General features: G+C 40.5%; 2 protein-coding genes across 3 annotated transcripts in view; one reads left to right on the top strand and one right to left on the bottom strand.

Moving 5' to 3' along the window:
- LOC124149498 (glutamate--cysteine ligase catalytic subunit-like) overlaps positions 1-16,367 on the top strand; it is a 44,034-nt gene that overhangs the window by 17,495 nt on the left and 10,172 nt on the right. The window contains exons 8-9 of the mRNA XM_046521125.2: positions 13,055-13,171; positions 15,587-15,725. Of these exons, the coding sequence (XP_046377081.2) occupies positions 13,055-13,171; positions 15,587-15,725 (256 nt within the window). The remainder of the gene's footprint in view (positions 1-13,054; positions 13,172-15,586; positions 15,726-16,367) is intronic.
- On the bottom strand, positions 1,486-7,016 carry LOC124149499 (mucin-5AC-like). Of its 2 annotated transcripts, none has more exons than XM_046521126.2 (3): positions 6,911-7,016; positions 2,926-3,792; positions 1,486-2,399 (listed from the first exon to the last, which is right to left on the bottom strand). In XM_046521126.2, the coding sequence occupies exons 2-3, from the start codon at positions 3,749-3,751 to the stop codon at positions 1,837-1,839; spliced, it is 1,389 nt and encodes a 462-aa protein (XP_046377082.2). In that variant the 5' UTR covers positions 3,752-3,792; positions 6,911-7,016; the 3' UTR covers positions 1,486-1,836. The 2 variants fall into 2 exon arrangements, with proteins under 2 accessions (XP_046377082.2, XP_046377083.2); XM_046521127.2 differs by having other exon boundaries at positions 2,935-3,792.

Raw genomic sequence — 16,367 nt, 5'->3', positions numbered from 1 at the left:
AATGATGGCCCTATGTTTTCCCATGTTGTGCAGGTACTTTGTGGTGTCCTGTCAGAACATATAACATTGATGAAGTAAACATCTAACATAGCTTAGTTGGCATGTCATGCAGAGGGACATTTGTCCTCCAGCTAAAATCTATGGGTTGGAAACCTTTACATTCTTCATGGAAAGTGATTGTGTCTGTAAATTTGTCTTTGGTGTCGGTATGTGTTGAGAGGAAACTTCTTATATGTTCTTGAGCTCAAAGTGTGATCAGGGCATCTAAATTGGAAAGAAAGGATGCTGCGTTTATTCAGTTTTGCTCAATAATTTGACATTGAGTCTCCTCCATTTATCCCTTTGATTATGTGACGGGGGTTGGGGGGATATTGTTTATATTCTGTCACATGTTCGCAGACAAATTCTGCTTTGTCTTTTTTACCCCAAATTGGTTTTTTTTATCACAAAATCTGTCTTTTCATTCCCGTATTTTCGTTTTGATGTTGATAAATAAATTATCTCCCTTGCTTTTCCATAAAAAACACTGCTTCATCCATGTCTAGGCAGTAATCAAACAAAAACCACAAGACTTGAGCAGCCAGTGTGACCTGCCATGAATTCTTACAATATGCTGCGCAAATGGCTATATGGTACTGTGATGAACTAATCAGAGAGTATATCCTAAATTGTGAACGAAATCAGAACAAGGAAGTAAACAATACACTGCCGTCTGTTGGATTGGACATGCTCACAATGTTTACACTTTTTCAAGCGATATTTAATACTTGTTATGTGATAAATTACATATTGATATTGACCTGTGAAGATCCGGGGTAGAATAGGTCTTTAGCATTCCATGCTTGCCGTAAAAGGCAACTATGCTTGTTGTAAGAGGCGAATAACGGGATCGGGGGATCAGACTCGCTGACTTGATTGATGCATGTCATCGTATCCCAATTGCGTGGATGGATGCTCATGATGTCAATCACTGGATTGTCTAGTCCAGATTCGATAACTTACTGACCGCCGTCATATAGCTGGAATATTGCTGAGTGCGGCATTTAACAACAAACAAACAAACAAACATATTGATATTACTCATGTCCCCTCCTTGAGCATCATAACATGCTTGGTACTTGCAATATGGATTGATATCATGATGATGACGGGGATCTGCTATTATCTGATTGGACAAATATCGTATGACTCTTATTTCTGTAATTATTTACCAAGTAGGAGAACAGTCTTGTGATAACTTTGACACATGTCAGTGTCTGTAATTGCTTCGCCATATGATAATAATTGATATCAGTGGTGTCAGCTATACTTCAAAAGTACAAAGTGGAAAATTATGCAATCAAGTTTATGGGAGGTGTTCAACCAGAACCTTTTTCTCATTAACATGGATATCTTTTGTCTGTGTTTAATCTTTCTTAGCTGACTATTGAACATGATTGAACAAGTGAAAATGGAGACTGATTGTTTAAAGCATGAATATCAACATTTGGTTTTTGCATATTTAATTTATATAAAAATTGGTATGAAACATGACGACTTACAAACATAGACAATACATATTTTGATTCATCAGAATCAGTACCGCACATGGTAACCATGGCAACAAAAAATGTTTGCTAAACAAGGAATTTCAACAAGGAAACAAGGAACATTGTCAATTTTTTTACCAGACAGGTGAAGCATGGAGATCTGTCTGTCGGTCATCTTTGTTGATAGAGAGGGTAGTGCTCTGTTCCACAAAGCGATCTTAGTGCTACAACTATCATAAGTGAATGTAAACGTATCCAAGTAACGATCATCATAACTCTATGATTGCTTTGTGGAATAGTGCCCAGTTTATTTGAAGAAGATCTCTTCGTACAGGAGGAAGAGAGTAAAGGCGTTATAGTTCGCGTGGACCCAGCTCTCTCCATACCCTCCATCAACCAGCATGACGTACACCTGGTCACCAAACTCTAGCCGACTGATTGTCTGTATGCTACTGGATGGGTAAAACCCAGAGTTCTTACTGTCATCTGCCCAGAGGGCTGCGATTGGTCGACTGTTGATGAAGATACGAGCATTTACCTTGGCGCCAGGGTGAGACATGAGATACAGAGATATTACGTATACACCAGGAATTGTACAAATAAATACACCGGTCGTGTTGTCATAGTTGTCTGCAAGGTCAATCAGTTTGAGATCAAAGGGCACAATGACGTCCGTGTCCGGCCCGAAGTGTTCTGTGAGGACAGAGGATGAGGCAGCCTGCATGGCCATTGATGCCTGGGCAGCCCCCGGCTCACCCTTGGCGCCCTTGGGACCTGGAGGACCCGCAGGACCCTTGTCCCCCTTCTTCCCCTGTGCTTTGTTTGCTTTCCTCGACCCTTTCTTTCCTTTTCCTGCGTTTTTCTTTTTATCTGGAATATAAGTAGTTTTACAAAGCTTTAACATCTGACTGGTGTGATGAGAAGAAAGCCATTTGATTTGCATTCATGTACAGGGTACATCTATTTAAAAACGTCCTGTGTTGGACATGGATGGATACAGATGGGATTTATTGTTGTGACATTTGTGTTTCATGCAATTAATTATCTATACATTGAGCTTGTATCTGCTTGCTTATGAAGATCCTACAGCACATAACAAACTGGGTTTAATGCAGAAGGTCCTATGTTACATGCCAAACTGAGCTTACTAGAGATCCTTCATTACATGCCATGTTGTGTTTGCTACAGAAGATCCTACTTCACATGCCATGTTGGACTTCCTACAGAAGATCCTGCATTACATGCTATATTGCACTTGGAACTTCCTGTTACAGAAAATCCTTCATGAAGATCTGGGTTAGAATTGGTCTACAGCAACCCATGCATGTCCTAAGAGGTGACGGGATTATTTGCATGTAGCTGGAATATTGTTAAACAACAAGTAAAGAAATCCTACATTGCTTACCAGCGGCTGCTGCAGCAAATGCTACAGGTTTGACGCCAGTGTCTATGGTGTGGACCCTGATGGTGGCATCTGGTGACAGTGGGGCAGCTGTTGTTCTGGCTCCATGCAGAGAAGTAGCAGTGGGAGTAGTTGGAGTCGCAGGCTTCTTCTTGGACTGTGTGCCCCTGGAGGATTTCTTGGAGTTTGATCTTGGGTTTTCATTCTGTTTGGGAGACTGCATCTTTCTCGGCTTCCGTTTCTTTCTGTTTGTCTTCTTGTTTGCAGGCTTGTTAGCAATTGTTGTTGTAGAGGCAGAGTTTGCTATATCTTCCAAGGACAATTTTTTTCTCTTGCCTTTGATTCTAATGATGTTGATTCCTGGGGCACTTGTTGGTGAAGATGCTGTAGTAGAATGTGTTGTACTAGGTGATGTAGTGGAAGGTGATTCAGTGGTTGTAGTTGATGTTAACTTCGTTGATGTTAATGAAGTTGTTGCTGTTGATTTTGGTGTTGCTGCTGTTGGTGTTGCCGAGGACATTTCGTCTGTTTCCTCTGATATGGTTGCATCAGCAGTGACTGAAGACTTGGTGATTGGTGTCATTCTGTTCCCTATGAGCTGGGTGTATCCTAATGTGCTGGTGACCTCAGTCACATTCAGTGGTCTGGTCGGATGAATGGTGGACTGTGCATCAGTTCTGGGTGATAGTGATGTATCTTGGGAACTAGCCAGTGTCGGCACGGAGGAGAGGGTGGTGTTTAAGTCGACACTGTTGCCACTGAGTGTGACGCTGAGACATGTCAGGATGGCAAAGCGGAGACAGGTGATAGACATACTCATGGTTGCTAGATAGCTCCTCACTCACTTGTTTGGGTGTGAATCTGTAGAAGAAAGATGCCACCAGATATACATCCTACATCACCGAAGAGCTTTTGTTAAAAAAATAACATAAACTTTCCATCTGTCATCCATCCATTTTATGTTTCCTGAGCAGAACACAAGAATATTTCTTGTTGAAAACTTGCTATACAGATCAGTCTGGTGATGATCTGGTGCCTTTTAATGATTTAGGATTTATGTTTTAATTTTTTTTTTAATTTTTCAATACATGTGCCTTACCATGCTTACAATGGTTTCAAAGTTAAAAAGTGTATACTGGTAAATGTCCAGTATTTAGATATATATACAATTGCAATGTGCCATAGCTGGTTGGTGCAGTTTAATATCAGAAACAAACACATTTAATTATGTTTGAATCATAATATGGATTCTTTATGACAATACACTCATTGTTTGCTTGAACCCTGTTCAATTTGTATGATGGATCTACTGTGACACATACACACATTGGTGCTCTGAGCCATGAGGTATGTGTTCAATAATGAATAAAGCATCTGTTAGATAGTATTTTAGGTATCACATGATTGTATTGTAAGGTAACGCAATAAGGTAATGGCACATCTCAGCCCTAAGCAGGTAGACAGGGATTGACTTAGGCTGCGATTCCGCAATTTCTCGCATATTTGTCTTAGATATCACATCAACATTCATTCAGCACAATTGAAAATCGGGTACATCTAACTGTTACACTTTCAATAGTTTCAACTGCATCAATAGGCACTCTCATTTTCTCCTACTGTGCATGACCGATTCCTATATCGCTGAATGGTGCTTTGCATCAGCTGACAAAGGTGGAGTGCGCAGCGTTGTTGACCCCTGATTGGCAAAGCGAGGGTTTGTTTTTGCAACATAAACACTTTGGAAGCACATGAAAAACTTATTCCATTTGAAACAGTGATCTACAACGCCAAAGTTATTAAACATATTATTTTGTCGCTCTCATCCTAGCAGAAATCAAGAAAGAAAAAAACAATCACTGGTAAAGCTCAAAGCAAAGGCAAATTTGGATTTGGATGACAGCAAAACAAAAACTAAATAGATATACCTACAAACCTTCTCCATAATATTATATAAATTTCAGATCACAAACAATCATACTTTTGATGATATTTGCTTAACCTTTAGATAAGACGGCACTGATGAAAGAGTTTTCATGCAAAAGTTATGGTCACCATGGGAGAATTACGAAATTTTGAACTAACTCTAGTGGCCAATTCTATAATTGTACTCATGAATAATTCCTCCAAAAGTCGACAATGAACAGAAATACATAAATTTTACAGTAATTGGTATTTTATTTCAGTTGAGCATAATCCTGTAATATTCACATGTTTTTAAATATTCGCAGTGGAATAATTCATGTTTGAAAATAGGAAATGCAAGGATATCTATATAACCTAGAAACATTAATTTGCAACATAATACTGAAAGTCAAATACATTTTCCACTGTTTGAAAATGAAATGTCTCTGATAATTAGCAAAATCTCATTGCTTTCAGACCAGGGAGAATTTCACTCATAGGTAAAAATTTCCAGGATAGAGGTAGAACAATAAGGTAATGGCTCCGCTGGGCCCAAAGTAGGTAGAGCAATAAGGTAATGGCTCTGCTGGGCCCTAAGTAGGTAGAACAATAAGGTAATGGCTCCGCTGGGCCCAAAGTAGGTAGAGCAATAAGGTAATGGCTCTGCTGGACCCTAAGTAGGTAGGGCAATAAGGTAATGGCTCCGCTGGGCCCTAAGTAGGTAGAGCAATAAGGTAATGGCTCCGCGGGACCCTAAGTAGGTAGAGCTATATGGTAACGGCTCCGCTGGGCCCTAAGTAGGTAGAGCAATATGGTAATGGCTCCGCTGGGCCCTAAGTAGGTAGAGCAATATGGTAAGGGCTCCACTGGGCCCTAAGTAGGTAGAGCAATATGATAATGGCTCTGCTGGGCCCTAAGTAGGTAGAGCAATATGGTAAGGGCTCCACTGGGCCCTAAGTAGGTAGAGCAATATGATAATGGCTCTGCTGGGCCCTAAGTAGGTAGAGCAATATGGTAAGGGCTCCACTGGGCCCTAAGTAGGTAGAGCAATATGGTAAGGGCTCTGCTAGGCCCTAAGTAGGTAGAGCAATATAGTAATGGCTCCACTGGGCCCTAAGTAGGTAGAGCAATATGGTAAGGGCTCCGCTGGGCCCTAAGTAGTTAGAGCAATATGGTAAGGGCTCCACTGGGCCCTAAGTAGGTAGAGCAATATGATAATGGCTCTGCTGGGCCCTAAGTAGGTAGAGCAATATGGTAAGGGCTCCACTGGGCCCTAAGTAGGTAGAGCAATATGATAATGGCTCTGCTGGGCCCTAAGTAGGTAGAGCAATATGGTAAGGGCTCCACTGGGCCCTAAGTAGGTAGAGCAATATGGTAAGGGCTCTGCTAGGCCCTAAGTAGGTAGAGCAATATAGTAATGGCTCCACTGGGCCATAAGTAGGTAGAGCAATATGGTAAGGGCTCTGCTAGGCCCTAAGTAGGTAGAGCAATATGGTAAGGGCTCTGCTAGGCCCTAAGTAGGTAGAGCAATATGATAAGGGCTCTGCTAGGCCCTAAGTAGGTAGAGCAATATGGTAAGGGCTCTGCTAGGCCCTAAGTAGGTAGATTAGGAGCCATAAGGACATGTTGTTGACTGCAGCGGTAGGTGGGAAATATTGCTAGCTATGCTGCCACTCCAGACAATTGCCCAGTTGACCAAGGATGTATATTAGATATAACTCAAGGGTTGTAGCTTTTTACCAAGCTACTAACACTTTCTAGCTTTAGGTTTCAGATTTCTTTATTGTATTGCTATTCAACTGGTAACATTGTCAATGTTTTTGCTAAGAAACAATACCCTTCAATTTAATGTTTTCTTCTGTAAGAAGTTCAATGTTTTTTATTAAAGTATTTATATTGAGCACAGAAGTGTCTATTCTCTACTAATCACAGTGTGACAGACACAAAGATAAGATTATACTTAGGCTCAAAAGATTTTTGTTTTCTAAAATATTATTTGTTAAGATAACAGTAAATTCTAATGCACTTACATTCAGAAAATCTATTACTGTGTAAGAAACCTGAATCCACTGCTTACCTACAAGTCCATTGTCTTTGAGAGCATTGAGAAAATCCTTAATGTTCCAATGCTGAGTCCTCTGTCTCATCTGTCATCTGAGCTGTATCTCGGTGGAGTATCATTTATAGGAGTAAACAAGCTGACTCTATTTCATCAGCAAACAATAAATATAAACAAATGTGTTTGTCACCTTGGCCGGTAAGCCTGTACAAATTTATCTGGCATCCTAGTTCATAACATGAAATGTGTGGACTCAAATATTGATATCGCCTTAGGAAACATTGCTTCTCCTGATGTCTCTCTGTAAATACAGCACACGAATTCTTTATTGATATTTTGCAACCTCTTGAGTCCCAATTTTACTTCATTTTCAAGTTGAGATGAGGAGGACAGACTGGGGAGGCTGGTGTTGTCATCCTGGCAATATTCTGCCTATGTGGGTGGGCCACATTGGCTTAGTCTGGAAAATGTCCCTTAAGATGACTTAGATTTTGTAGCTTTTTCCCTTGTACGCCCTACATCCTTTTCAAATGATTTGAGTTTAATCTGTGAAACAGGGACGTTGTGAATGTATTTGCAGTATTAAGAAATAGGAATTTGAGGTGATGTGGTGACCACAAAGTTAAAAATTTATATTTAGGGGTTCCCTGTATTAAATATGTAGCAGAATACTTCAAGGGCACTCCTCTACTTCTGACACTGGTATTGAAATAACGTCATGTGTCCATTACATATCATAAACCTGCATGTTATACAGTAAAGATGTGGAGATCCCTAATACGAGCTACTGCAGCGGAACCTGGGCCCTTGGCTCCCTACTTCTCACACTGTAATTGAGTGGGGTTTTAAGGTCAGTGGTTGTTCCCTGGACATTTCATACCAAAAGACGTTAAGAGATGCTACTTGTTGTTACCCAGCCTGGAGCTTAGCATTAACATGATTAATGAGATAAAACAAGGAAGGACAGGTTGGCTCGAAGTCAGTATACTGTGTCTGAGTGGGGCACACACACAGAGACACACAGACAGACAGACAGACAGACAGACACAGTGTTCAGTGTGAAGCTGTTCATAACAAGAGGACCGCCTCCGTGGTCTAGTGGTAGAGCGTCCGCCCGGAGAGCGGAAGGTCTGGGGTTCGATCCCCGACCGCGTCATACCAAAAGATGTTAAAAGATGGTACTTGTTGTTACCCTGTCTGGCGCTCGGCATTAAGGGGCTAAACAAGGACTGGTCGGCTCGGAGTCAGTATACTGTGTCTGAGTGGGGTATTCATGTTAAACTGCGGCATGAGAGCTCAGTGAGCTAGCACTATAAATCGGCATCAGTCCAGGCTAGTACAAGCAGCCACACACACACACACACACACACACACACACACACGTGCATGCACGTCGCTATATAGTGCAATAATCTTGGACGCGACGTTAAACCCCATTTCACCTCACCTCACCTCATAACAAGAACATAACATCTCAACAAACAATTGACAAGTTATTCATAAACATTCATTAAGTCAATGGTTAGGGGAATAGTTTCATCTAATGTCTAACTGTTTGAGTATAAAAGACCTGACTACACAATGCTCCAGATAACTGACTGAGCCACTGAGTATGTACACACGTTATCACATTGGGTATTGATAGTTTTCTTTGGGTATTCAATATACTCTATAGTCTCACTCCCTTGGGTCCAGTCACATGGTACCCAGCAATAGAAACTAACTGTTTTAGTCCACTAGTCCTTATAATGTTAACATATAGCAAAACCCTTGAAAAAAAGGTAAATTTATTAGTCCTCAGGATACTTTAACTATTGGGCAGTTTGGCAAGGATTATATTTCTAACACTGGGTAGAATAGGTCTTCAGCAACCCAAGGCGACTATGCTTGTCGGAAGAGGCGACTAACGGGATTGGGTGGTCAGGCTCGCTGACTTGGTTGATGCATATCATCGTATCCCAATTGCGTGGATCGATGCTCATGATGTCAATCACCACTGGGTAGAATAGGTCTTCAGCAACCCAAGGTGACTATGCTTGTCATAAGAGGCGACTAACGGGATCGGGTGGTCAGGCTCGCTGACTTGGTTGATGCATATCATCGTATCCCAATTGCGTGGATCGATACTCACGATGTCAATCACCAGATTGTCTGGTCCAGACTCGATTATTTACAGACCACCGTCATATAGCTGGAATATTGCTGTGTGCAGCGTTAGACAACAAACCAACCAACCAACTTGGCTTTTTTTTGCTGTTTTTTTTTACCCGTGCAGATCCAGGGTAGAATAAGTCTTAGCAACCCATGCTTGCTGTAAAAGGCGACGATGCTTGTCGTAAGAGGTGACTAACAGGATCAGGTGGTCAGGCTCACTGACTTGGTTGATTCGTGTCATCGTATCTACTTGTGTGGGCCGATGCTCATGATGTCAATCATTGGATTGTCTGGTCCAGACTGGATTATTTACAGACTGCCGCCATATAGCTGGAATAATGCTGAGCTTGGCATAAAACAACAAATAAACAAATCTATGCTTGCAGGTGATTTCTAGTTTGCACATGTTCCTGTACTGCCCCAATTGATTTACATGTCTTCACTTTACCTCATAACAGTGAAGCATGCCTCGGTAGCACATGTTTGAGTTACAATAAACCCATCTGGGCGTTTTTCACTGCACTAGAGTTCATGTTCACATAATGTCTGCATTCAGGCAGCAAGAAAAAAACTGCAGTGTCATACATGTATGCCAGCTGAAAAAAAAACTATGTTGGATAATTATATACAGGATTGTTATGCTATATGGTTATCAAATTTCTTCAAGCAAATATAGGCGCAAGCAATTCGAAATTAACTGTGTTCTGGTGATTTAATTTGCATCTTTGACGTAAATATGCAGCTTATCTAGAGTATGTATGCATTGTATGCAGAAGTCATGGATGGAGATGAGACCAGGTTTTGTATAGCATTTGTGTACATAATAGTCTTCAGTGTCCAAGATGTGTTGGGAGAGCTCATATATTGCTGGAAACGAGCATGTTTTTGGGTGTGGATTTGGTCCATTATTAATATGCACGTTATTATTATTATTGTTGATGTTGTTATTGGTATAGTTGTTGTATATATATGGGGCTGATTTAAAAATGTCCCAGCAGGATCAATCATCTAACCCAGGGTAGGTAAGTCCTCAGAGAGATGGAGTTAATCAGGGACTAATGGTCCATCATGTATCACCGGGTAGGTAAGACCTCGGAGAGATGGAGTTAATCAGGGGCTAATCATCCATCATGTATCACCTGGTAGGTAAGACCTCGGAGAGATGGAGTTAATCAGGGACTAATGGTCCATCATGTATCACCTGGTAGGTAAGACCTCGGAGAGATGGAGTTAATCAGGGACTAATGGTCCATCATGTATCACCTGGTAGGTAAGACCTCGGAGAGATGGAGTTAATCAGGGACTAATGGTCCATCATGTATCACCGGGTAGGTAAGACCTCGGAGAGATGGAGTTAATCAGGGGCTAATCATCCATCATGTATCACCTGGTAGGTAAGACCTCGGAGAGATGGAGTTAATCAGGGACTAATGGTCCATCATGTATCACCTGGTAGGTAAGACCTCGGAGAGATGGAGTTAATCAGGGACTAATGGTCCATCATGTATCCCCTGGTAGGTAAGACCTCGGAGAGATGGAGTTAATCAGGGGCTAATCATCCATCATGTATCACCTGGTAGGTAAGACCTCGGAGAGATGGAGTTAATCAGGGTCTAATCATCTAGACCTGTTAGACTTCATCATCATGTTAAGTAATGTTATAAAATCTACACTGTGGGAGGGTACCTGTCAAATTTATTACCTACAGTTGTATCTATAGTGCAATTGTAAACTTTCCTTAGTTGTCACCTTTCTCTGACTACTGCAAACACCTTATAAAGAAAACACCTTTAGCATTCTCGGACAGAAGTACTGCATTTTTAACAGAATAAGCATTTATTTGTGCTCTCCAAGACAAACTGTATGCAAAATGAAATAAAATGAATATAAGCTACACAAATTTATTTTAAAAAAATCACTTTTAACTAGCATCATTTGAAAAATGATGCAAACTCACTGCAACTCACTGCAACTCACTGCACTGACTGAGTCACCTACTGTATCAGGATATCATCAGACACGCTGACTCAACAACGCCCAATTCATATACTTTAAGGCTAATACCTTTTCTCAATGACACTAGATCTTTGATGTGATTGGATACCTCTCTGCATGAAGATCTGAGAGCCCAGACAAACATTCAAAACAGCTAATCAGTGTCGAGACTTTTAAATTCTCAGAGCAGCTCATCTAAAACAAATGTAGTACGTTGTTGGCACTAAAATTGACTGAGAGGATTTTGATATTTTGGACCCCTCCCTTTTATAAATGCTGGAGCCGCCCTTGAAATGTTCCCAAACATCAGCCATCTATTGTGGTAATTATATTTAGATGCCTTTCCAACTGGTGTACAAAGTGGTTTCCTGACTCAGACTATCCCTGTCTGTTGTGTAATTCACCGAGAGGTCACTCCTGGGGTACTACATACAAATGTTGACCTTGTGAAGGTCAAGCAGTAAACACTGCTGCTGTCTTGTGACAACAGTTTTGTTTAAATAATCGGATCACTCTGTCATTAAATATTTGAGTTTGGGAGAACTCAGCCAAGGAATTCATCAATACCTCTGCAGGTTGAAACACCTGGCATGTACATGACCTCTTTTTAGGAAAACAACTTTCCTTATGATAATCCAAGCAAACCATTTGAATCATGTACATGTATACATACAACTGCTATTGGGATGTATTCGAAAGGATGAGGGTTAAAAATTAGGGAGCAAAACAAACATTATTTGGGCAGGTGTGCACGTTCCATTTGAAGCTTTGGACCCTGGAAATTGATACTATTTTCATGAGCCATTGGCAGCCTTCCCTGCTTCTGACCACTGAATTTGGATCATACTGAATCATCCTTGATCATACTGAATCATAGTGAATCATACTGGTACATACTGAATCGTCCTGGTACATACTGATGCATACTGAAGCATCCTGTAATATACTGAATCATACTAGATCATCCTGGTACATACTGAATCATAATGAATCATCCTGGATCATATTAAATCATACTGGATCATCTTGATACATACTGGATCATAATGAATCATCCTGGATCATATTAAATCATACTGGATCATCTTGGTACATACTGGATCATACTGAATCATCCTGAATCATCCTGGATTGTCCTGGATAATGCTGCAGTTTGCAGGGAATAAATCCGTGAAATTGATGAACTGAATAGTGATCATAACCTTGATAACACAGAAACAAAACACCCAATGTTTAAACAGTCTAGTAGCCCATAGGATATTTTACATTTAGACAATGGCTGAGGCTTACAAGCTACTTTCTCTCACTGAATTGATTAAATATTCAAAATGTTCAAGTGAAAGTTTGCTGATAATATTTTCAGTCTCTTATTTCCCTTTTGTGACATACTTAGCTTCATAACAACTAGCATCACTGCCAAGTATCTGCTCTGTACAACAAATGGTGAATATACATCCATATCCTTCTGGTAATGAGACAACTCTGTGTTACATGGGCAGTGAATATACATCCATATCCTTTTGGTAATGAGACAACTATGTGTTACATGGGCAGTGAATATACATCCATATCCTTCTGGTAATGAGACAACTATGTGTTACATGGGCAGTGAATATACATCCATATCCTTCTGGTAATGAGACAACTATGTGTTACATGGACAGTGAATATACATCCATATCCTTCTGGTAATGAGACAACTGTGTGTTACATGTGCAGTGAATATGCATCCATATCTGATGTTAATCATGACAGCCATACTTAGAACCCCATTAATAGCAAGCACAAAACCTGCTTTTTTTTAGGTTTTTGTTTTCATAAGTCTGGATAGTCTCATCTATAAGTCAAGAAAATAAATTGTACGCGTCTTATTTCAGTAACACCTTTTTTCCATATCAGTTGTCGACATCATTATTGGGTAGCTGATGATTAATCAACACTTGGTAACATCTCTAAGATATATGAAATAAGATTGTTTTCCCAGGAATGAAATATCTTCTCTTCCATCTACAGTTGGCACTGAGTGCTGCTTCACCCATCTACCGTGGCCATCTTGCAGACATCGAGGCACGGTGGACCGTCATCGCCCAGGGCGTGGATGATCGCACCAAGGAGGAGCGTGGCCTTGAAGTGAGTGTCCTTCATTCAGGGGACAGAACCAATCATTATGATTTTCACTGAATCATTTCAAACTTTAGAACAAAAGTTTGCCTAAAATATTGTCAGTAATCATGTTAAGTTTGACTCAGTGCTCACGATAATTTTGCAACCATAGCACAGTACAGGACACACTTGCACAAAATGATCTTAGCGATAAGACTACTGTATGCCTATGTGAAAGTATGGGAGTTACGATCATCTTAGCGCTAAGATCTCTTTGTGCAAGTGTGTCCTGTACTGTGCTATGGTTGCAAAAGTATCGTGAGCACTGAGTCAGAACTGATGAGTACCAGACATATCTTTTCAAACCACTAAGTACTGTACTGCTTGTATGTAGAATTGACGAGTACTGGTATGATTGGTTTTGTTTCCAATCTTTGATTTCGCCTGACTGCCTAGTGCCTTCGTGTAGTGGACAGTGCGTCAGCCTGTAGAGTGGAGGGTTTGTGGTTCGATCCCAAGCCGTGTCATACCAAAAGACTTTAAAAAATGGTACTTGTTATTTCGGCATTAATGGGATAAAGCAAGGACTATTGAACAAGGAGTCAGTGTACTGTGTCTGAGTGGCGTATCCATGTTAAACTGCAGCAAGGAATGTCAGTGGGCTAGCACTATAAAACCGGCGTAAATCCAGACTGCTACAAGCAGCCATGTGCATGCTTATGGCTACATAAGTGCAGTAATCTTGAACGCGACATTTAACCCATTTCACCTCACTCTCACTTGTGGGTTTGGGTAACATGGTGAGCCTCTATGACCAGCTGTCTTCCTCATAATTAAATGGACATGCTTGGATATAACTGAAGAACTGCTCTAAACATCATCGGATTTGTATGAAAACATCACATGTTTTTTTAGTGTTAAAATGATTCTTGGATACCATTTATTAGAATTCGGAGTTTTGAAATTGCGGCCTTGAAGCAAACAGAAAATCATACTTGTGGCGAATTTGGGAGTTGGATATTGTCTAAAAGCCATGAGTTAACATGGTTTTTTTTGCACAAAATTAGAAACTGTGATGGTTTGTTTCAGTGGAATCATGTAGAATTTGTAGAAACCAGGTCATATGACCATGATGACACGAATAATTGAGAGCTTGTGAGTAATTTTAACACAAATTGTTGGTTTCGGTGGATTGACCTTGACCTTGATAGATTTCTGTCTTAATTTGGCCGAGGAAGGAAAGAAGTGGAAGCTCAATGAAACACAACAACAAAGGATGCCCTTGAATTGTTGGTGCAGCCATTTGTTGACACTGGAAGATTTATTGATAACAGCCTCTTTATAACGTAATGATCAGGTGACAGACCTGCACTCGCCTGACTATATGGGGCTAACAAATACCATGTACATCACAATGTCATCAAGACATTTCTGTCAATTAATAATTATTGTACTTCTTTTAATGTAGATTTTGTTCTTGTTATGACCTTAAGTTTAAAAACACCTTGGATGTCTTTTGAATGCTGACTGTCATGTTTTGGGTGAAACAGTTATAGCTTTTCAGCTATAGAAACTAACCGGTTTAGTCCACTAGTCCTTATAATGATCACACATAGCAAAAACCTTGACAAGGACTATAGGACTAGTGCCAATTTTTAACGCTGCTTTTCGGAGAAGGTGGGGTGCAATTTGTCATTTGGCTGTTCACGTTTAGTTTTATTTTGTTCTACAATGTTCTAAATCTATCATCAAAATAGTAAAAGTGGACATTATGTTATCATATGTTTACCTTCAGTATGCCCGGACACCTGCGAAAATTCTGTATGTGTAAATGTTTGTATGCTCCAAGAAGGTGAGGAGGGCCATCGAGGTCATCTCTGTACGCCTCTTGATCGGCGTACACACAGTAATCTTAATCTCTGCATATAAGGCCTAGCAGAACAGGAAATACAGTTTAATCTGCAAGTCATCATGTCTAGTTATGTTTTATCTCAAATTTCAAATTTGTATTGACCAAGTTTAATTGTTATGATCTGTTTGTTTCCCTGAATTCGCTGAAGGATACAATGTAATTTTTTTTCTGTGGAAGACAAACACGTTTTTATTGTAAATGTAGGGATTGTATATGCACTGGTGATGTGCTTTATTCCAATTCGCTTTATAGATGAGGTATATAAATTAGCTTCGATTTTGAAGGCTTGTTCCAGGCGGTCACCTTTTAGGTGGGGTCGCTTTATAGACGGCTATATACGGTATGTGGGTAATATGAATATTTTGGATTTGGTGAGTGGATTGAGAATTACAATTCGTACCTATGAAACTGTTCTGCAGAATGTCCTGTACAATGTTGAACCAACTAGAACAAACAATCTCCTATGATGCTCCCAAAATGTGCTCAGTATGTGGAGTTCGGTGTCAGGAGGTTTACTGCTACTGTTTTAGCCGTTGAAAGAAAACAAGTTCCGTATCAACAAGTCTCGCTATGACTCGATTGACAGCTACCTGTCCCCTGGCGGCTGCTGCTACAACGACATTGAAATGGTCTACGACAAGGATCTGTACAAACAGCTTCGCGATGAAGGTAGGTACACAAGCTGCAGTGTGAACTCCTAGTCTATCAGCTCAGACTTCTACCGGGGAGTTATTCAGGATGTTAAACTAAGTGCCCTTGCCAGGCAAATTGGGAAACAATCATTATTTTGTTCAAAGTTAAAAAAAAAAGACCCCTGAAGATGCGGGGTAGAATAGGTCTTCAGCAGCCCAGGCTTTCCGTAAAAACGACTATGCTTGTGGTAAGGGGCGACTAATGGGTTCGGGCCAGGCTCGCTGACTTGGTTGATGCATGTCATCGTATCCCAATTGCATTGATCGATGCTCAAGTTGTCAATCACTGGATTGTCTGGTCTAGACTCGATTATTTACTGACCGCCGTCATATAGCTGGAATATTGCTGAGTACGGCTTTAAACAACAAACAAACAAACTTACATTGTATTCAGTGCAGTAATATAAAACTAATCATTAAAAGCCACTTCCTCTTTACTGGTCCTGTTATCAGTGATATACATGTCGCCTCTACAAGCCATAAAAGTAGCTATGGTTATATTAACTTGAAGTGGGGCAGGATATCGTCTATGAGTAGGTCTAGATAAACCCCTGTATACATACAGACAGGACCAATCAACCATTCAACCCCGTCATGATTCTTGGTTAAAGTAGAGACC

Source organism: Haliotis rufescens, unplaced genomic scaffold (genome assembly GCF_023055435.1).
Source record: "Haliotis rufescens isolate VD_foot unplaced genomic scaffold, xgHalRufe1.0.p SCAF_1, whole genome shotgun sequence".
NCBI classification, from domain to species: domain Eukaryota; kingdom Metazoa; phylum Mollusca; class Gastropoda; order Lepetellida; family Haliotidae; genus Haliotis; species Haliotis rufescens.
This window is presented reverse-complemented; position numbering and strand designations above follow the sequence as displayed.